This window comes from Dendrobates tinctorius, unplaced genomic scaffold, assembly GCF_039654945.1.
Source record: "Dendrobates tinctorius isolate UK_male_01 unplaced genomic scaffold, ASM3965494v1 ptg000116l, whole genome shotgun sequence".
NCBI lineage: Eukaryota > Metazoa > Chordata > Amphibia > Anura > Dendrobatidae > Dendrobates > Dendrobates tinctorius.
Window position 1 is genome coordinate 25901483 of NW_027361784.1, and position 22315 is coordinate 25923797.

Sequence of the window (22315 nt, forward strand, 5' to 3'; positions counted from 1 at the left end):
AGGGTGTCTCAGTCCTTAGTGGCCGTTCTTGATAAGTTGCCCCTGGACACTTCTGCAGGATCCAGGAGGTCACAAGAGGCTCCATCTGAGCCAGCCGGCATTAGCCGCAAAAGGCCCAGGCAGGATCTCCGTCCGGAATCCTCTCCTCGCCCCATCTCACCACATAGTCCTTCCCAGCAGTCTCCTGCCCGTGCCTCCTCACCTGAGTCAGGCGAAGCGTTCTCAGATGCGCCATCCAAAGAGATTTTGGAGCTGGATTCGGACCATGACGCGGACATGAAGGTTACGGTACAGAACCTCATTGCAGCGATTAACCACACTTTCGAGATTACAGACTCTCCTGCAAAACCCTCAGATCAGGAGGTTTTGTTCAGAAGGGCAGAAGCGCCTTCCAGAGCTTTCGCTTCTCACTCTGAGTTTGGCAAGCTCCTCACCAAGGAAAGAGAAAATCCGACTAGGCGCTTTCAAAGAGGGAAGAGTTTCGGCATGCTGTATCCATTTTCTCAAGAGCTCACCGACAACTGGTCGGCTTCCCCCTCTGTAGACGCTCCCGTGTCTAGACTAACAACACGGTCCTTCCGATTTCAGGTGTGGCGGCTTTGAAGCATTCTAACGACAGGATCATAGAATCCTTAGCAAAGTCAGCATTCGAAGCGCTGCGACGGTGCTAAGTCCGGCCTTTGCTTCCACTTGGGTAGCAAAGGCCATAGCTACTTGGGCGGAGGATCTCCGCCAAGGCATTCTTGATGGAGCCCAACCAGAGCGACTGGCCGAGCTAGCCAACCAGATTTCCCACGCAGGGGAATATTTGGTCTCTGCCTCCTTAGATGCCGTGTCTTGCGCAGCTCAAGCGTCCAGCAACTTAGTTGCAATCCGGCGTACAGTTTGGCTCAAGGCTTGGCAGGCTGATTTGTCATCAAAAAAGTCCCTTACCAATCTGCCTTTTCAGGAAGCGCGTCTGTTCGGATCCCAGCTGGACCAGATTATTAAGGACGCCACGGGGGCATAAGTTCTTTTCTCCCTCAGTCCAAACTTCGTAGACTCCCTCCAAGGTGTCAGTTTCGGCCCTTTCGGCCTTACCGCCGACTCGCTACGGCAGAACCTTTTTCCAACCAAAGGCTGCAAGCACGCCAGGATAGGAAGAAGGTCTCCTTTAGGCCCACTCCCTCCTGGCGATCTCACTCCTCCCAGGGCAGACCCTCCAGGTCCAGAACTGGACGGTCCACATAGGCATGACTATCAAAGTCCCGAGGCACCTTCCCAACTGGGCGGCTGACTCCTTTTTTTCAGGGACGTCTGGCTTGCCTCGGTGGAAGACGCTTGGGTAAGAGAAGTTGTATCCTTAGGATACAAGATAGAGTTCGTCTCTCGGCCCCGGGATCGCTTCTTCGAGTCCCGACCTTCAAAAGACCCCGCCCTAGTTCCAGGTTTCTTTGCATCCTTCGCATCCCTTCTCAGCTCCGGGGTGATTGTGCCCGTTCCCGAAACAGAACGATTCACAGGGTTTTACTCAAACCTGTTTGTAGTGCCGAAAAAAGGCGGCGCGGTTCGGCCCATTCTGGACCTCAAACTACTGAACAAAAAGGTCCGCCTGCGACATTTTAGGATGGAGTCCCTTCGTTCAGTAATCGCTTCCATGGAGGCGCAGGAATTCATGCGCTCAATAGACATTCAAGATGCCTATCTGCATGTCCCCACTTTTTCCTGGCATCAGAAATTCCTGCGTTTCGCTATTCATCGGGACCACTACCAGTTTGTCGCCCTGCCGTTTGGTCTCGCCACAGCGCCCAGAGCGTTTACAAAAATCTTGGCGGCGTTGATGGCCCTGATGAGGATCAGAGGCCTCGTCCTCTTTCCGTACCTCGACGACATTCTAATCAAAGCTCCGTCTTTTCACCAGACTCTCCAAAGTCTTACCATCGTTCTCGACACCCTGGCCAATTTCAGGTGGCTCGTAAACAAAAGGAAGTCCTGCCTTGTTCCGACTCAACGGCTTGTGTTTCTAGGCTTATTGTTCGACACCCATCAGTCGAGGGTCTTTCTCCCAGAAGAGATGATGATCTCTCTGCGGCGAGATGTACGAGCGCTTAAGAGCTCACAGCTTCCATCTTTCCGGTCTGCCATGAGAGTCTTGGGAAAGATGGTGGCAACGGCCAAAGCAATTCCCTTTGCTCAGTTTCATTCAAGACTGCTTCAACAGGCCATCCTGTCTCTGTGGAACAGGTCTGTTCTTTCCCTGGATCGTCAATTCGCCTTTCGTCCCAGGTCAAACAGTCCCTCAAATGATGGCTGACGTCACCTCATTTCTCTATGCCGGTCATTCCTTCCGATTCACTGGCAGATTGTGACAACGGATGCCAGTCTTCTCGGCTGGGGGTCAGTGTTTTGCAATCAGACTGTTAAGGGTCAACTCAAGAGACAACTCTGCCGATCAACGTCCTCGAGATACGGGCGATTTTTCTGTCTCTCATTCACTGGGAAAGGCTTCTCAGGGGTCTGCCGATCCGGATTCAGACAGACAATGGCACAGCGGTGGCATATGTCAACCACCAAGGGGGGGACACGGAGCCCCTCGGCTCTAGCGGAAGTGTCAAAGATTCTCCACTGGGCAGAGGCATCAGTCCCAGCGATATCCGCCGTGCACATTCCCGGCGTGGACAACTGGGCCGCTGATTTTCTCAGCCGCGAGGGTCTTGCGACGGGAGAGTGGTCCTTACATCTGGACGTCTTTCATCAACTTTGCCATCGTTGGGGGACTCCGGTCGTAGATCTGCTAGCATCTCGCCTGAACAGAAAGGTCCCACAGTTAGTATCCAGGGCCCGAGATCCTCTCGCAGTGGGCGCCGATGCTCTGACCATTCCCTGGTCTCAGTTCAACTTCCCCTATGTTTCCTCCCCTTCCTCTTCTGCCCAAGCTGCTGAAGAAAATCAAGGCAGAAGGGGTTCCAGTCATCCTCATCGCTCCGAATTGGCCCAGGTGGTCTTGGTTCGCGGACATCAACCTTCTCGCGGATGTCCCCTGGAAGCATATCTGCAGTCTCAGGGTCCAATCTGCCACCCCAATTCTCTGCCGATCAATTTAACGGCGTGGCTGTTGAGACACGGTTCAGCGGTTCATGATCCGGGCTAGAAGGCAATCGTCTTCCAAAATGTATTATCGCACGTGGAAGGCCTATTTCACTTGGTGCGAGGCCAATGACATTCCGCCCATGTCCTTTTCTCTCCCTTCTATCCTGGCGTTCCTCCAGACAGGCTTGGATGCGGGCCTTGCCTTCAGGTCTTTAAAAGGTCATGTCTCGGCGCTTTCCATCCTTTTCCAGAAGACGTTGGCCTCCCGACTGCAGGTCAAGACTTTTCTTCAGGGAGTGGCTCATGCGGCACCTCCGTACCGCGCTCCTGTTGATCCATGGGATCTCAATCTGGTTCTGGAGGCTCTACAAGGTTCACCCTTTGAGCCTCTCAGGGAAGTTTCCCTATCACTTCTCTCCTGGAAGATAGCCTTTCTGGTCACCATCACCTCCATCCGGCGCGTGTCAGAATTGGCGGCCCTTTCTTGTCGCCCCCCTTTCTTAGTGCTCCATCAGGATAAGGTGGTCCTGCGGCCCCCGCCTTCCTTCCTGCCTGCCTAAGGTGGTGTCCACTTTCCACCCAAATGAGGACATTGTTCTCCCGTCCTTTTGTCCGGGTCCAGTCCACCTGCTCGAGCGCTCCTTGAACAAGCTAGACCTGGTCAGGGCGATGAAGGTCTACCTGGCTAGGACAGCTCCCTTGAGGAAGACAGACTCACTTTTCATCATTCCAGATGGTGCGCCGAAAGGTCAGCCGGCCTCCAAGGCTACTATTGCTCGCTGGATCAGATCTGCAATTTTGGAAGCCTACCGGGTCAAGCATCGAGTGCCCCCTTCTGGAATTAGAGCTCACTCTACCCGGGCAGTGGGTGCCTCCTGGGCGGTGCGCCACAGAGCCTCCGCGCTGCAGCTTTTCAAAGCTGCAACCTGTTCTTCGATCCACACGTTTGCCAAATTTTACAAGGTCCACACCTACGCTTCGGCGGACGCCAGCCTTGGCAGAAGGATCTTGCCGGCGGCGGTGGTGAGTTCTCAGACCTAATGGAAGTTTGCTTCTCCCTCCCCAGGGACTGCTTTGGGACGTCCCATGGTTCCTGTGTCCCCCAATGAAGCGATAGGGAAAACAGGATTTTTGGGTTGCTTACCGTAAAATCTGTTTCTCGGAGCCTTCATTGGGGGGACACAGCACCCTCCCATGTTTTGCAACTCCTGTTCATATGTTGTTTGTTGGTTACAGTTGAGTTGCCTGTTCTGTTCTTGATCTATTTTGTTACTTCTCCTACTGCTTTCTCACTAACTGAGGAAATTAGTGCCGGTCGGTGGGGTGTATACTGCGGAGGAGGAGCTAACCTTTTTTTGTGCATAGTGTCAGCCTCCTAGTGGCAGCAGCATACACCCATGGTTTCTGTGTCCCCCAATGAAGGCTCTGAGAAACAGATTTTACGGTAAACAACCCAAAAATCCTGTTATTTAAAAAAAAAAAAAAAAAAAAAAAAGTATATAATATAAACTTATAATTCTATTATACCTAGTGATTCGAGAGCCAATATACCCAGGGCAGGCAGGGGAAGAATAAAGGTGCAAGAAAACCAGATAATGATGAAATGATTGGAAGGGAGGGGACAAGGATGGATTTTAATGCAGCGATTACATGAGGCGTCTTCTGTGGTTCTTTGATGTCGTGGTTTCTTTAACCCCTTTCTGCCATCCGACGTACTATCCCGTCCATGGGACCTGGTCCCCTATGCCCATGGACGGGATAGTACGTCGGCGCGATCAGCGGCGCCCACGTGGTGAGCGCCGCTGATCGCGGCCGGGTGTCAGCTGATTATCACAGCTGACACCCGGCACAATGTGTCAGGGGCGGTCACGGACCGCCCCCGACACGTTAACCCCTTGCACACCGCGATCAAACATGATCGCGGTGTACCGGGGGTTAAAGGGAAGCATCGGCAGGGAGGGGGCTCCCTCCGTGCTTCCCTGAGCCCCCCACGGCAGCGCAATGTGCAGCGCTGCTGCGGGGGGCTCCTTTCTTCCAGGCCCCCGAATCCAAGATGGCGACGGGGGCCTTCGGGGGCCTGAGGAAGCTGGCTTCCTCAGTGCCTGCAAAGCGCAGGCATGAGGAAGCCTTCTGCAGTGCCTGTGTCAGATCGCTGATCTGTCACAGTGATCTGTGATGTGACAGATCAGCGATCTGTCACAGGACAATGATGTCCCACCTGGGACTATTTAATAAAGTAAAAAAAAAAATAAAAAAAAGTGTTAAAATAATTTAAAAAAAAAATTGCCAAATAAATTAGAAAAAAAAAAAAAAAAAAAAAAAAATATTCCCCCAATAAATCCATTTTTTGGAAATAAAAAAAAAAAAAAAAAAATAATAAAAGTACACATTAGGTATCGCCGCGTCCGTAATGACCCGCCCTATAAAACTGTTCCATTAGTTAATTCCTTTAGCGAACCCCTTAAAAAATAAAAATAAAAAACGAAGCAAAAAATAATGATTTATTATCATACCGTCAAACAAAGTGTAATAACGCGCGATCAAAAAGACGCATATAAATATCCATGGTACCGCTGAAAATGTCATCTTGTCCCGCAAAAAACGAGCCACCACACAGCATCATCAGCAAAAATATAAAAAAGTTATAGCTCACAGAATAAAGCGATGCAAAAATAATTATCTTTTATATAAAATAGTTTTCATTGCATAAAACCGACAAAAACATAAAAAAACGACCTAAATGAGGTATCGCTGTAACCGTACTGACCCGAAGAATAAAACCGCTTTATCAATTTTACCGCACGCGGAACGGTGTAAACGCACCCCCCCAAAAGAAATTCATGAAACGCTGGTTTTTGTTCATTCTGCGTCCCAAAAATAGGAATAAAAAGCGATCAAAAAATGTCACGTGCCCGAAAATGGTGCCAATAAAAACGTCAACTCGTCCCGCAAAAAATAAGACCTCACATGACTCGGAGGGTCAAAATACGGAAAAATTATAGCTCTCAATATGTGGTGATGCAAAAAACAGGATTTTTTGGGTTGCTTACCGTAAAATCTGTTTCTCGGAGCCTTCATTGGGGGACACAGAGACCATGGGTGTATGCTGCTGCCACTAGGAGGCTGACACTATGCACAAAAAAGGATAGCTCCTCCTCCGCCGTATACACCCCACCGACCGGCAGGAAATTCCTCAGTTAGTGAGAAAGCAGTAGGAGAAGTAACGGAATAGATTGAAAACAGAACGAACAACTCAACTGTAACCAATCGACAAACATAAGAACAGGAGTTTTAGAACATGGGAGGGTGCTGTGTCCCCCAATGAAGGCTCCGAGAAACAGATTTTACGGTAAGCAACCCATAAAATCCTGTTTTCTCGTTCGCCTTATTGGGGGACACAGAGACCATGGGACGTCCCAAAGCAGTCCCTGGGGTGGGAAACAAACTTCCATCAGGCCAGTGGACTCGCCACCGCGGCCTGCAGAATCCTTCTACCTAGGCTGGCGTCCGCCAAAGCGTAGGTGTGGACCTGGTAGAATTTCACAAAGTGTGAACCGAAGACCACGTTGCAGCTTTGCAAAGCTGCAGCGCGGAAGCTCTGTGGCGCACCGCCCAGGAGGCACCCATCGCCCGGGTAGAGTGCGCTCTGATCCCTGAAGGAGCTGCACGATGCTTGACCCGGTATGCCTCCAAAATTGCCGATCTGATCCAGCGAGCAATAGTGGCCTTTGAGGCTGGGTGACCTTTCCTTGCACCGTCTGGAATGATAAACAGAGAGTCTGACTTCCGCAAGGAAGATGTCCTGGCTAGATAGACTCTCAATGCCCTGACCAGGTCCAGCTTGTTCAAGGATCGCTCCCGAGGATGAGCTGGGCTCGGGCAGAAGGATGGCAGAACAATGTCCTCATTGAGGTGAAACGAAGATACCACCTTCGGAAGGAAAGAGGGCGGAGGCCGCAGAACTACCTTGTCCTGATGAAGTACCAAAAAGGGAGAGCGGCAAGAAAGGGCCGCTAATTCCGACACACGTCGGATGGAAGTAATGGCCACCAGAAAGGCCACCTTCCAAGAAAGGAGGGCAAGGGAAACATTCCTGAGAGGTTCAAAAGGAGGACCTTGCAGAACCCCAAGAACGAAATTAAGATCCCAAGGATCCACGGGCGCTCGGTACGGAGGAACCGTGTGAGCCACACCCTGAAGAAAGGTTTTGACCTGGGGCCGGGAGGCCAGCGTCTTCTAAAATAAAATGGACAGTGCCGAAACTTGACCCTTCAAGGAACTGAGAGCAAGCCCCGCATCCAGCCCTGTCTGAAGAAACGCCAGAACAGAAGGAAGCGAAAAAACCATGGCCGCGATGTCATTGGCCTCACACCAGGAGAAATAGGCTTTCCAAGTATGGTAATAGATCTTGGAAGAGGAAGGCTTTCTGGCGCGGATCATGGTATGAATCACTCGATCAGAGAATCCTGCCCGTTTCAAAACCTCGGTCTCAACAGCCACGCCGTTATATTGAGCGACCGAGAATTGGGGTGGCAAATCGGGCCTTGCGACAGCAGATCTGCCCTGTCGGGAAGCTTCCAGGGGGCGTCCGCGAGAAGGTTGACAATGTCCGCGAACCAAGACCTTCTGGGCCAATTCGGGGCGATGAGGACGACTGTAATCCCTTCTGCCTTGATTTTCTTCAACAGCTTGGGAAGAAGAGGCAGGGGAGGGAACAGGTAGGGGAGCTCGAACTGTGACCAAGGAACGGCCAGAGCGTCGGCGCCCACTGCCAGGGGGTCCCGAGACCTGGACACGAATTGTGGTACCTTCCTTTTGAGGCGAGACGCCATGAGGTCTACGTCCAGGGTTCCCCACCGACGGCAGAGCAGATGAAACACCTCCGGATGTAGGGACCATTCCCCTGCCGCGAGACCCTCGCGGCTTAGAAAATCGGCGGCCCAGTTGTCCACGCCGGGAATGTGAACCGCGGAAATTGTTGGAACAAAGGTCTCTGCCCATTGAAGAATTCTGGACACTTCCGCCAGGGCTGAGACACTCCGTGTCCCCCCTTGTCGGTTGATATACGCCACCGCTGTGGCATTGTCTGTTTGAATCCTGACAGGCAGGCCCTTGAGGCGCCGTTCCCAGTGGACGAGAGCCAGAAGGATCGCTCGTATCTCTAGGACATTGATCTGCAGAGCTGATTCCCGAGTCGACCATCGACCCTGAACAGTGTGATTGCGGAACACTGCACCCCAGCCGATGAGGCTGGCGTCCGTTGTGACAATCTGGGAAGAAAGGACCGCCCCGAGAGAATGAGGGGAGACGTCAACCACCAGTTGAGAGACCGCTTGATCCGGCATGAAAGACGAACCGGACGATCCAGAGACAGAGCCGACCTGTTCCACCTGGACAAAATGGCCTGCTGGAGGGGCCTGGCGTGAAACTGGGCAAAGGGAACTGCCTCTATTGCTGCCACCATCTTCCCCAGAATCCTCATGGCTGTCCTGAGAGATGAAAACCGTGCGATCTGTAGTGATCGGACGCCCTGCTGCAGGGAAAGAATCTTGTCTTGTGGGAGAAATACCCTTGACCGACGAGTGTCGAAAAGAAGGCCCAGAAACACAAGGCGTTGAGTAGGGATCAGACAGGACTTTTTCCGGTTGACGATACACCCAAAACTGGACAGGGTGTCTAGAACGATCGCCACACTTAGGCGGGCCTGATGAAAGGAGGGAGCCTTGATCAGAATATCGTCGAGATACGGAAAAAGAACAAGACCTCTGATCCTCAACAAGGCCATCAACGCCGCCATAATCTTCGTGAAGACCCTGGGAGCGGTGGCGAGCCCGAAAGGGAGCGCGACGAACTGATAATGTTCGTGGTGAGTCGCAAACCACAGGAACTTCGGATGTCCGGGAAATATGGGCACGTGTAGATAGGCATCTTGGATGTCTATGGAACACATGAATTCCTGCTCCTCCATGGAGGCAATCACCGAGCGAACCGACTCCATCCGGAAGTGGCGGAGGCGAACTCTCTTGTTGAGTAACTTGAGATCCAAGATGGGTCGAACCGCCCCGTCCTTTTTCGGCACCACAAACAGGTTTGAATAAAACCCTGTGAATCGTTCTGATTCGGGAACGGGCACAATCACCCCGGAGCTGAGGAGAGAGGCGATGGCCGAACCGAACCCCGGGATCAAGGCAGGATCCCGTGGCAGACGGGATTGGAAGAAGCGATCCCGTGGAAGAGAAACGAACTCTATTTTGTATCCTGTCGATACAACCTCTCTGACCCAAGCGTCCTCTACTGAGGCGAACCAGACGTCGCTGAAGAAAAGAAGTCGACCTCCCAATTGGAAGGGACCCACGGAAGACCGATGATAGTCATGCGGACGTAGACCGTCCAGATCTAGATCTGGGTGGTCTTCCCTGGGAAGAGTGGGACCACCAGGACGGAGTGGGCCTGAAGGAGACCTTCTTTCTTTCCTGACGTGCTTGTGGCCTTTGCTGGTTGGAAGGGTTTTCCGCCGCATTGAAACGGCGGAAAGACCGAAAGGGACGGAACTGACGCCTTGGAGGAGGTCTGCGAGGCTTGGATTGGGGGAGAAGAGAACTCGTACCTCCGGTAGCGTCCTTAATAATCTGGTCCAATTGGGACCCAAAGAGACGCACTCCTTGAAAAGGCAGATTAGTCAGAGACTTTTTAGAGGACAAGTCCGCCTGCCAGGCCTTGAGCCAAATTGTACGTCGGATTGCCACGATGTTGCTTGACGCCTGAACCGCGCAAGATGCGGCATCCAAGGAAGCAGAAAGCAGATAATCCCCCGCATGGGAAATCTGATTGGCGAGATCGGCCAAATGCTCCGGTTGTGCCTTATCCAGAATGCCCTGTCGAAGGTCCTCTGCCCAAGCGGATATAGCCTTTGCTGCCCAAGATGAAGCAAAGACTGGACATACCGCCGCAGATGCCGCCTCGAAGGCAGACTTTGCTAGGGATTCTATGATTCTGTCATTAGAATCTTTTAGAGACGCTACACCTGACAGCGGAAGAACAGTATTATTAGAGAGTCTGGATACGGGAAGGTCCACTGAAGGAGAAGCGGCCCAGTTGTCCGTGAGCTCTTTAGCGAACGGATACAGCACGCCGAGACGCTTTCCTCTTTGAAAGCGTCTAATCGGATCTTCCCTTTCCTTGGTAAAAATCTTCCCAAACTCGGAATGAAAGGGAAACACCATGGAAGGTGTTTCCGCCCGTCTGAACGAAACCTCCTGATCTGAGGATTTCGCAGATGCGTCAGTGATGTCGAAGGTATGGTGAATCGCGGCAATGAGGTTCTGCACCGTAACCTTCATGTTCGCATCCTGATCCGAATCCAGCTCTAAGACCCCTTCAGATTCCGAAAGCGCTTCACCTGACTCGGGAGAGGAGGCCCGAGAGGGAGACTATGGGGTGAGGTAGGGCGAGGAGAGGACTCCGCCTGGAGATCCTGCCTGGGTCTCTTGCGACTGACACTGGCTGGCTCAGATGGGACGTACTGGGACGTGCTAGGTCCCGCAGAAGCTCCCAAGGGCAACTTATCCAGAACGGCTACTAGGGACTGAGACACCTTGGTGAGGTCTGCCACCGACCGTGATAGGGAGGAGGCCCAACCCGGCAAGGGGGGCTCACTCACCCCTGGGGCTATGGATGGCTCCTGAGCGGCGTCAGGCTGGATTGGATTGCTACAGTCCAGGCAGAGGGGAGAGGACTGACCTGAGGGAAGTTTGCGGTTGCACGAAGAACATGCGAAGAACTTGACTAGGGTGCAGGGGAGGGTCGAAGAGCGGGTACGATCAGCCTTAGACATTGTGAAAAACCTGAGGTAGTGCCGGAAGGTTGGGGACAGAGGGCGGAGAAGGGTCAGTCTGCCGTGCAGAGCTACTCACGGTCCGGTGTCCCCAAAAGCGATGCTGCTCGACCTGTCCGGGGATGCATATCAGGGAGAAGTCCGGCTGGCTGTCCCAAAGAGGCAAAAAGCTGCTTGCAGAAACTGCTCAGGGGCTGGGGAGCCTCTCCAGCTGCGTCCGGCTGGCAGGCTGTGAAGATGGCGCCTGCCTGTAGAAAAGCGCGGGTCCCGGGGAAGGGCGGAGCTCCTCGCAGGGTTAATAATTGCTGCCCTCTAGCCATAATATGCTGGGCAGGAGAGGGAAAGGCGGGGGGAGAGCCTGGGGAGAGCGGGAGTGAAGCCCGCTTAGTAGAAAGGGGCGGGGGGCGTGGCCGCGACGCTGCGGTAGGCCCGAACACAAGCCGGGGCCTAAATTAGTTGCGGCGGCCGCCTGTCAGCAGGGGGTCGGCGCGGAAGACGCGTCGCAACACCGGGCCGCGTCCCTGCCCAGAGCTGCCCGACTCCAGCGCTACCCCTGCCGAGATGGAAAAAAGGGGGGGGGGGGGGGAGCGCAGAACGAGGCCCGTGAAGACCCGGGGCCTGCATGGATGCGGTGACCGTGGGGGGATGCGGGGCGTGCAGGGACCCTAACGTGGTCCCCCTGGCGACCGCTCCAAGAGAAAACGCCGGGGGAAGACTGACATACTCACCCAGGCAGGGGGCCTTACAATAAAGGTACCTGAAAATCCCACGCTGTCTGTCTCTATGAAATCCGCGCCTCATCCAACCTTCAGGCTCTGGTAGGCGAGAGGGTGGGAGGCGGGGGGCAAGGACCGTCCGTGCGGCTGGCACCTACTTGTGCGAGGCTCCTGGTCCTGCTCCGGAGACCTATGAGGATACGGGGTGGCAATACACGCCGTACTCAGTCTCTTTGTGGGAGTACGGATGTGACTGTTCACTCCGTATCCCTCCGGAACCTGCAAAGAAACGACGCACACTGAGGTAGATTTGGGTCTAATAAAAGACCCGTGTCCACCTCCTACTGACACTAAGCTAAACTGAGGAATTTCCTGCCGGTCGGTGGGGTGTATACGGCGGAGGAGGAGCTAACCTTTTTTGTGCATAGTGTCAGCCTCCTAGTGGCAGCAGCATACACCCATGGTCTCTGTGTCCCCCAATAAGGCGAACGAGAAACTATTTTTACAATAAAAAGCGTCTTTTAGCGTGCGACAGCTGCCAAATATAAAAACCGCCATAAATAGTAAATCAAACCCCCCGATATCACCCCCTTAGTTAGGGAAAAATAATAAAATTTTAAAAAAAAGTATTTATCTCCATTTTCCGGCTAGGGTTAGGGCTAGGGTTAGGGCTAGGGTTAGGGCTAGGGTTAGGGCTAGGGTTAGGGGTGTGTTGGGGTTAGGGTTGGAGTTATAATTGGGGGGTTTCCACTGTTTGGGCACATCAGGGGCTCTCCAAATGCAACATGGCGTCTGATCTCAATTCCAGCCAATTCTGAGTTGAAAAAGTCAAATGGTGCTCCTTCCCTTCCAAGCTCTGCCATGCGCCCAAACAGTGTTTTACCCCCACATGTAGGGTATCAGCCTACTCAGGACAAATTGCAAAACAATTCTGGGGTCCAATTTCTCCTGTTACCCTTAGGAAAATAAAAAATTGGGGGCAAAAATATCATTTTTGTGGAAAAAAATGATTTTTTTATTTTCACGTCCGAGTGTTATAAACTTCTGTGAAGCACTTGGGGGTTCAAAGTGCTCACCACACATCTAGATAAGTTCCGTGGGGGGTCTAGTGTCCAAAATGGGGTCACTTGTGGGGAGTTTCAATAGTTTAGGTACATCAGGGGCTCTCCAAACGCACATGACACCCGCAGACCATTCCATCAAAGTCTGCATTCCAAAACGTCACTGCTTCCCTTCCGAGCCCCGACGTGTGCCCATACAGTAGTTTTCTCCCACATATGGGGTATCAGCATACTCAGGACAAATTGGACAACAACTTTTGGGGTCCAATTTCTCCTGGTACCCTTGGGAAAATAAAAAAATGGTGACTAAAAGATCATGTTTGTGGAAAAAATACGAATTTTTTATTTTCACGCCCGGGCGTTATAAACTTCTGTGAAGCACTGGGGGGTTCAAAGTGCTCACCACACATCTAGATAAGTTCCTTGGGGGGGTCTAGTTTACAAAATGGTGTCATTTGTGGGGGGGTTTCCACTGTTTAGGTACATTAGGGGCTCTCCAAAGGCAACATGACACCCGCAGACCATTCCATCAAAGTCTGCATTCTAAAACGTCACTACTTCCCTTCCGAGCCCCGACGTGTGCCCATACAGTAGTTTTCTCCCACATATGGGGTATCAGCATACTCAGGACAAATTGGACAACAACTTTTGGGGTCCAATTTCTCCTGGTACCCTTGGGAAAATAAAAAAATGGTGACTAAAAGATCATGTTTGTGGAAAAAATACGAATTTTTTATTTTCACGCCCGGGCATTATAAACTTCTGTGAAGCACTGGGGGGGTCAAAGTGCTCACCACACATCTAGATAAGTTCCTTAGGGGGTCTAGTTTCCAAAATGGTGTCATTTGTGGGGGGTTTCCACTGTTTTGGTACATCAGGAGTTTTCCAAACGCGACATGGTGTCCGATCTCAATTCAGCCAAAAACGTCAATTGGCGCTGCTTCCCTTCCGAGCTCTGCCATGCGCCCAAATAGTGGTTTACCCCCACATGTGGGGTATCAGCGTACTCAGGACAAATTGCACAATAACTTTTACGGTCCTGTTACCCTTTGAAAAATAAGAATTGAGGGTGAAAAGATCATTTTTGTGGAAAAAATATGATTTTTTAATTGTACCGCTGTACGTTATAAACTTCTGTAAAGCCCTTGTGGGTTCAAAGTTCTCACCACATATCTAGATAAGTTCCTTGGGGGGTGTAGTTTCCAAAATGGGGTCACTTGTAGGGGGTTTCCACTGTTTAGGTACATCAGGGACTCTCCAAACGTGACATGGCGTCCAATCTGAATTCCAGCCAATTTTGCATTGAAAAAGTCAAACGGCGCTCCTTCCATTCTGAGCTCTGCCATGCGCCGAAACAGTCGTTCCCCCCCCACATATCAGGTATCTGCGTACTCAGGACAAATTGCACAATAACTTTTGCAGTCCAATTTCTCCTGTTACCCTTGGTAAAATAAAAAAAATTGAACCTGAAGTATTTTTTTTATGAAAAAAAGTTAGATGTTCATTTTTTTTAAAATATTCAAAAAAATTCCTGTGACGCACCTAAAGGGTTAATAAACTTCTTGAATGTGGTTTTGAGCACTTTAAGGGGTGCAGTTTTTAGAATGGTGTCACTTTTGGGTATTTTCTATCATATAGACCCCTCAAAGTGGCTTCAAATGTGATGTGGTCCTAAAAATAAAATGGTGTTGTAAAAATGAGAAATCGCTGGTCAACTTTTAACCCTTATAACTTCCTAACAAAAAAAAATTTTGGTTCCAAAATTGTGCTGATGTAAAGTAAACATGTGGGAAATGTTAGTTATCAAGTTTTGTGTGTGCCGTATCTCTGTGATTTAAGGGCAAAAAAATTCAAAGTTGGAAAATTGCGAAATTTCAAAATTTTCGCCAAATTTCCGTTTTTCTCACAAATAAACGCAAGTTATTTGAATGAAATTTTACCACTAACATGAAGTACAATATGTCACGAGAAAACATGTCAGAATCACCGGGATCCATGGAAGCGTTCCAGAGTTATGACCTCATAAATGTACAGTGGTCAGAATTGTAAAAATTGGCCCGGTCATGAACGTGCAAACCACCCTTGGGGGTGAAGGGGTTAAAATTGAAGGGAAAAAAACCGCAGCATTTTGGTCCTGACTTTGGTGCAGTTTTCTAGCCTCTGTTCGGCTCCTCTGCCCCGCACCCCTGCACAGTGGCATGGGGAGCACAATGTGGAGCCTAAAGCATTCCTGCCCTCGCTGTGTTGTGGGATTGGCACAAGGAGACATCTTGGAAGGAGCAAAATGCCAGGCAAAGCGGAGGAAGGACGTCGGCAGGTAAGGTGACTGTTTTGTGGTTTTTTTTTTGAGAGCAAAGATGGAGGGGTTGCACATAAAACAATTTTATTTTATCACATTAGCCTTACCGGTGATAAATTCCCCATCATGAGGAAGGCTGTGAGAGTGGAGTCAAACAAGAAGGCGATGCGCTTGGTGTGACCGCTCGTTAGGTTCAGGCTGCTCACACTGGATGTCTCCGCTATCAAGATTAAAAAAAAAAAAAAATGGGGGGAGCAAAATTATAGATAGAGAAGTCTGTCACGGAAGAAGATTTCCCAATTTAGAATTAAAAGGAGCTGTCCCCAACTTTTCAAATCGGTGGGGCATGACTGCTGGGAACCATACCAAGTTACATTAAAAGTGAGCGGTGGCAATAACTCCACTCACTGTCTATGGGACTGTTCTCAATCTCTGGCAGTCCTATAGACAATGAATCACCATGATCACAAAATCTCCCCCAGCAAATGATCACTTACTCAGTATATACAGCTGATAGATAACCTGGGACAGCCACCCTATTTAAATATCACATGTCATCACTTTTTCTTTTTGTTTGTTTTTCTCTAGATCTCTGCTTGCATCCAGTGAATGAAACCAACCATTTTTCTCTGTGACCATCAGACATAATGGGAAAGGCTATGCAACATTGATACTTGTGGAAAGTAGATTATCATCAGATAAGGTTTTCAGCTTCTGGACATGATAGAAACACGAGCACCAGATATGGTATTTATGTATAAAAAAAAATATATATAATATTTTATAAAAGTTTTTATAAGCATCAATAAAATTATGTCTCAATGACCATAAAAATTATATACTACCACCAGTGTTCTGTGAAAGCAGTGGAACCACTAAAATTGCTAAAACAACTGAAAGACCCAAATGACCAGGAAAGCCAAGCAAGATATAGTTAATGATACGCCTTTATTGATCAGGTGGCAAAATGTATATAGCCAAGATAAAAACAATGTGCACGTAAGGGAACTTACATGATTGTAAGAAGAGACTGTATATAAAAGTAGACCTTATTATATACAATTTTTCCACATATTCCTCAAATGAATAGTAAAAAGCATAAAAATGTATATATAATATAGAAATAATCAGTGCAAAAAAGACAGTTATTGTCCAATAAAGTGTACATGTGCAAAACCAGCAAGGAAATATCTCAAATGATGCCTTGAGCAATGAAAAACAAGTGAACATTAAACTTGCAAATATTGCGATTCCAAAATATAAAGGTTAGAGCAATAGGGGAGGAATATTGTTAAATGGGTGATATACCTTTAAGGGTCACCATGTCCCTTTAACGCGCACCCCGACGCACGTTTCAGAGCACTTCCTTCGTCAAGGGATGGCTACAGTAAGATCCGGGGGGGTTTACATCATAAGAGTAATGGCGCTGATATCTGTGGAGCGGCGCGTGCGCGGTCAGGAGGACCCGGAAGTCCAAGTGCCGGACCATGTGACCGAAACGCACGGGATGTAAGCCCGACGTTACCAAGGACACGAGGACGCAGCTAGCCAAGATGTCGGGACACAGAGCGCGCATGCGCACCACCAGGGGCACAGTATTCAGAGGAGACAGAGCGGCGAGGATTAAAAAAAAGTGTCTGCATATAGACAGAGTGGATTATAATTCATGAATTAAGAGGGTCAATGGAGGGATGAAACATATAGGGGAAAATTAGTAATAAATAAAATATGGGAGAGGGAAATAAGAAAAAATAAAAAAGGATTAAATGATGAAAGAAAAATAAAAAATACAAAGAAAAAGATAAAATATATAAGCAATGGATCATGAATAATAAATAATGAAATAAGATAAATAATTAACGAATAAAAAATAAAATAGAAAAACGAGTAGAAATAGAATAAATGATAAATATAATTTGAAATGTGAATATAGACAAATATTTATTTTTTGTACACAATATTACGTAACAAATATATAATATAACATACTATATAAATTAATGTGTACAAAATAAGTAAAAAATTGATGAAAAAAATTGCACAAAAATATATACGGTACATCAAAATGATATATATCAGACAAGAATTGTATTTATCATAACTCAATATACAGTAACTGAAAATAAACAAACCAAATAAAACAAGTATTTAAATATAAAAAAAATTATGGCTAATAATTCCAAACACATACTTCCTAAGAGTGTTCAAAGGTCCGTCAAATTAGGACTCCATTGATAGAACAACATGCTCACTTTATTGGACACTAATTATTATGTCTTTTTTGCACTGATTATTTCTATATTATATATACACATTTTTATGCTTTTTACTATTCATTTGAGCAATATGTGGAAAAATTGTATATAATTGGGTCTACTTTTATATATCTTCTTACAATTATGTAAGTTGTCAATAGTGAAGAAAAAAAAAAAAGTTCCAGCTCCTTAACTCCTTAAGGACCGGGGTTATTTTCGTTTTTCGCTCCCTTTCTTCCCAGAGCCATAACTTTTATTTTTCTGTCAATATGGCCATGTGAGGGCTTATTTTTTGCGGGACGAGTTGTACTTTTAAACAACACCATTGATTTTATCATGTTGTGTACCACAAAACGGGAAAAAAATTCAAAGTGCGGTGAAATGGCAAAAAAGAGGGATTTTGGGTTCTTACCGTAAAATCTCTTTCTTGGAGCTTTCATTGGGGGACACAGATGACCATGGGTGTATGCTGCTGCTGCTAAGAGGCTGACACTATGCAAAACAAGAAACATAGCTCCTCCCCGGCAGTATACACCCACCGACAGGCACCAAGCACCTCAGTTGGTGAAAAAAGCAGTAGGAGAAGCAACCAAAACCATAACATATGTACCAGCTCAACAAGGGACTCTCAGACCCAACACGGTACTACTTAAACAGGGAGGGTGCTGTGTCCCCCAATGAAGGCTCCAAGAAAGAGATTTTACGGTAAGAACCCAAAATCCCTCTTTCTTTATCGCCTTATTGGGGGACACAGATGACCATGGGACGTTCCAAAGCAGTCCCGAGGGTGGGAACAGCAATAAAGGAAAGAAATAAGGAAGGGCTTAGGTCGGCCGATGCGCCACCGCCGCCTGCAGAACCTTCCTACCAAGAGCTGCATCAGAGCAGGCCTGGGTATGAACCCTGTAGAACCTCGCAAAAGTGTGCAAAGACGACCAGGTCGCAGCCCTGCAAAGTTGTAAGGCCGAAGCCTGGTGCCGCACGGCCCAAGAAGCCCCTACAGCCCGGGTGGAGTGGGCTTTCACCCCCGGAGGGGGCCGTTTCTCCTGAAGACGGTAGGCCTCCAGGATGGTAGACCAGATCCAACAAGCAATTGTGGATTTAGAAGCCGGAAGACCTTTCCGGCGACCCTCAGAAATGACCAGCAAGGAATCAGATTGGCGAAAGGAAGCGGTCCTGGCAAGGTAAACACGCAAGGCTCTCACTACATCCAGGTTGTGGAGCGACTTTTCCAGAGGATGAGCAGACGCAGGACAAAACGATGGAAGGACGATATCTTCGTTAATGTGAAAGGGGGATACCACTTTCGGAAGGAAAGAAGGAACTGGCCTGAGAACAACCTTATCTTGGTGGAGGATAAGGTAAGGAGAACGACAGGATAAGGCCGCCAGCTCAGAAACTCTCCTGATGGATGTAATGGCGATTAGAAAAGCCACCTTCCATGAAAGAAAAGACAGAGGGATATCCTGAATCGGCTCGAACGGCGCCTTCTGGAGAGCGCCAAGAACAAGATTGAGATCCCATGGATCTATCGGAGAACGATGAGGAGGAGCCACATGGGTGACTCCTTGGAGAAAAGTCTTCACTTGCGGTAAGGAAGCTAGATCCTTCTGGAAGAGGATTGCTAGGGCAGATACCTGGCCTTTGAGAGTATTGAGGGATAGGCCCGCATCCAAGCCGGATTGGAGGAAACCAAGAATGGGAGGAATTGAGAATGATAGTGGAAAAACATCGTTTTCGTCACACCAAGAAAAAAGGCCTTCCAGTACCTATGGTAAATGCGGGAGGAAGCCGGCTTCCAAGCCTTAATCAAGGTCTGAATGACCCGGTTGGAAAACCCTGATTCCTTCAGAATCGCGGCCTCAACGGCCATGCCGTTAAACTCAGAGACTGAGAACTCTGGTGGTAAAGGGGGCCTTGCGAGAGAAGATCTGGACGGTCTGGAAGCCTCCAGGGGACGTCCGTGAGCATGTTCACCAGCTCCGCATACCAAGGGCGTCTCGGCCAGTCTGGAGCCACTAAGATGACCGGGATGCCCTCTGACTTTATCTTTTTGACCACTCTTGGGATCAGGGCAAGTGGAGGAAACAGGTAAGGTAGGTGGAACTGGGACTACGGAATTACTAGGGCGTCGTAACCGACGGCTAATGGATCCCTGGACCTGGCTACAAAGTGAGGAACCTTGTTGTTCATCCGAGAGGCCATGAGATCGACGTCCGGGGTGCCCGAGCGCTGGCATATCTGACTGAAGACTGTGGGATGAAGGGACCATTCGCCTGTCGCTAGACCTTGGCGACTCAAGAAGTCGGCTGCCCAGTTTTCCACCCCTGGAATGTGAACGGCGGAAATTGCCGGCACATGACGCTCTGCCCAGCGGAGAATCCTTGCCACTTCTGACATCACCTGCCTGCTGCGAGTACCACCCTGGTGGTTTATGTATGCCACGGCCGTGGCGTTGTCCGACTGAATGCGGACCGGTTTGCCTACGAGAAGATGCTGCCAACGAAGGAGAGCGAGGAAGATTGCCCTGATCTCCAGAAGGTTGATGGGCAGAAGAGTCTCCTGGGGGCTCCAACGCCCTTGGGCCCTTCTCTAATAGTAGACCGCCCCCCATCCTAGGAGACTGGCATCGGTGGTGATGACCTGCCACCGAGGCGGGAGAAAGGATCTTCCGCGGAGAAGAGACGCCGACAACGTCCACCAAGTCAGCGATTGTTTGACTCTGAGCGGAAGAAGAATGGGGCGATCCAGAGAAAACGAGGTCTTGTCCCAGACTGACAGGAGAAACAGTTGGAGAGGGCGAGAGTGGAATTGTGCAAATGGCACTGCTTCCATAGAGGCTATCATCTTCCCCAGGACTCTCATGCACGACCGAATGAACATGATCCTCGAGCGCCGAAGGGACTGGATCCCCTTGCGAAGGGTTGAAAACTTGTCCCTCGGTAGGAACACTCGGGCTAGATTCGTATCGAACTCCATGCCCAAAAAGGTCAGACGCTGGGTAGGGCACAGAGTGGACTTGTCATTGTTGACTATCCATCCCAGGCGTCTGAGGGCATCCAAGGTTATGAGAAGACTGTGAAGACAGTCTTGGCGGGACGAGCCCTTGATCAGGAGATCGTCCAGGTAAGGGATGATAAGAATCCCTCTGGATCGAAGGATGGCCATGACTGTTGCCATCACCTTCGCGAAGACACGAGGGGCGGAGGCTAGGCCGAAGGGAAGGGCCGCAAACTGATAATGATTGTTCTGAATCGCAAAGCGGAGGTATCTCTGATGCCGCCGAGAAATGGGGATGTGGAGGTAGGCATCCTGTATGTCCACCGAGCAGAGAAACTCTCCGGGCTCCATCGAGGCTATTACCGAACGCAGAGACTCCATCTTGAAGTGGCGGATCTTCACGTGGCGATTGAGCAGCTTGAGGTCCAAAATTGGGCGAAGGGAGCCGTCCTTTTTCGGGACTACAAAGAGATTCAAGTAGAACCCTAAAAACCGCTCGTTTGTAGGAACGGGAACGATGACCCCGGCGGAAAGGAGAGAGGAGACAGCCTGAAGGAGCCCTGGAACCTGTGATTTCTGTTTTGGGGTTCGAGACAGACAGAAACGTCTGTTTGGGAGGGAAGAAAACTCGATTTTGTATCCGGATGTGATGATTTCCCTGACCCAAGCGTCGTCGACAACGGATAGCCACGCGTCCTTGAAAAAGGAAAGTCTGCCTCCCACCCTGGAAAACTTTCCAGGTGGGGGTGACCCGTCACTTAGATGAAAACCTTCCGGATCGAGAGCCTGAGGACCTGGAAGGCTGACCCCTGGATCTCCAGCGAGGGGCCGGCTTATACGATGGCTTTCTCCGGTCATTGGAAGCAGTGTTCCGGTCCTGCTGGGATAAACCGTGTGTGGGGGAGAAGGGGCGAAAGGACCTAAAAGGCCGAGAAACCTTCTTGTTAAAGAACCTCTTAGGGCGGGACTGGGGAAGGGAAGTGCTCTTTCCACCAGTGGCATCCGAGATAATCTGATCCAGCTTGGCGCCAGAGAGCCTAGTGCCGTGAAATGCCAGGTTGGTGAGCGACTTCTTTGAGGTGGTATCCGCATTCCAAGCCTTCAACCAAAGAATGCGGCGTACGGCTACAATGTTGCTGTTAGCTCTAGCTACGCACCCTGCCGCGTCCAAGGCGGCGGCCAGAAGGTACTTGCCTGCGTGATTAATTTGGTCTGCTAAATCTGCCAGCTCATCCTGAGGAGCTGCCGCTGAAATGCCCCTGCGCAGAATTTTCGCCCAAGCCGAAATGGCTTTCGCCACCCAAGCGGATGCGAAGATCGGTGCATCCCTTTGCCCTGATGCCTCAAAGATAGACTTAGCCAACGACTCTATTTGCCTTTCTGATGGGTCCTTAAGAGAAGCTCCGTCCGGAAAGGAAAGAACCGTCTTAGAGGAAATACGAGAAACTGGAGGATCTACCTCGGGAGCTTTGGTCCATTTCGCGACTAGATCCGCATCGAAGGGATAAAGTACATCTAAGTACTTGCGGCCTGAGAAACGTTTCTCAGGATGTTGCCAGTGATTGGCTAAGGAAGTGTCGAAATCCTTATCAGGAAAGGTTCGAGATGGAGGCCTCACCTTCTTAAGGGAAACAGAGCATTCCTGAGGGGGGGCCTTATCCTCCTTTATCTTGTGTGTTTGGTATATAGCCGATATGAGACTATCTACCATCTCCCGAGTTCTAGCTATGTCGCCCGCCTCTGAGTCTGATCCAGATTGTGAATCCTCGTCTGACCCAGGATCGTCTGCCAATGAGGGAGACGAGGAGCGTAGCCTGAGAGAAGCGGAGGGACCCTGCGAACCGGAAGAAGAGCCAGACAGGACCCGCTTCCTAGAGCCCCTACCTGGTCTGTCCGTCTGAGGGCCACGGTCCGGTGCTGTCGACTCACTATGAGAGGCGGTCGGTGCACAGGTGACTGCGGATAACTGAGGTAACCGCTCTAAGACCTGGACCAGCGATTGAGACACTTTTGTCAGATCAGAAACTGACTGAGACATCGCCACGGCCCATTCAGGGGGTGGGGGTGGTCTCCACCCGGGG

General features: G+C 49.8%; 1 protein-coding gene across 2 annotated transcripts in view; it reads right to left on the reverse strand.

Moving 5' to 3' along the window:
* FAM91A1 (family with sequence similarity 91 member A1) overlaps positions 1-22315 on the reverse strand; it is a 52840-nt gene that overhangs the window by 15477 nt on the left and 15048 nt on the right. For both annotated transcript variants that reach the window (XM_073590282.1, XM_073590283.1), the window contains exon 13: positions 15087-15199. In XM_073590282.1, coding sequence (XP_073446383.1) covers positions 15087-15199 — 113 coding nt within the window. The remainder of the gene's footprint in view (positions 1-15086; positions 15200-22315) is intronic.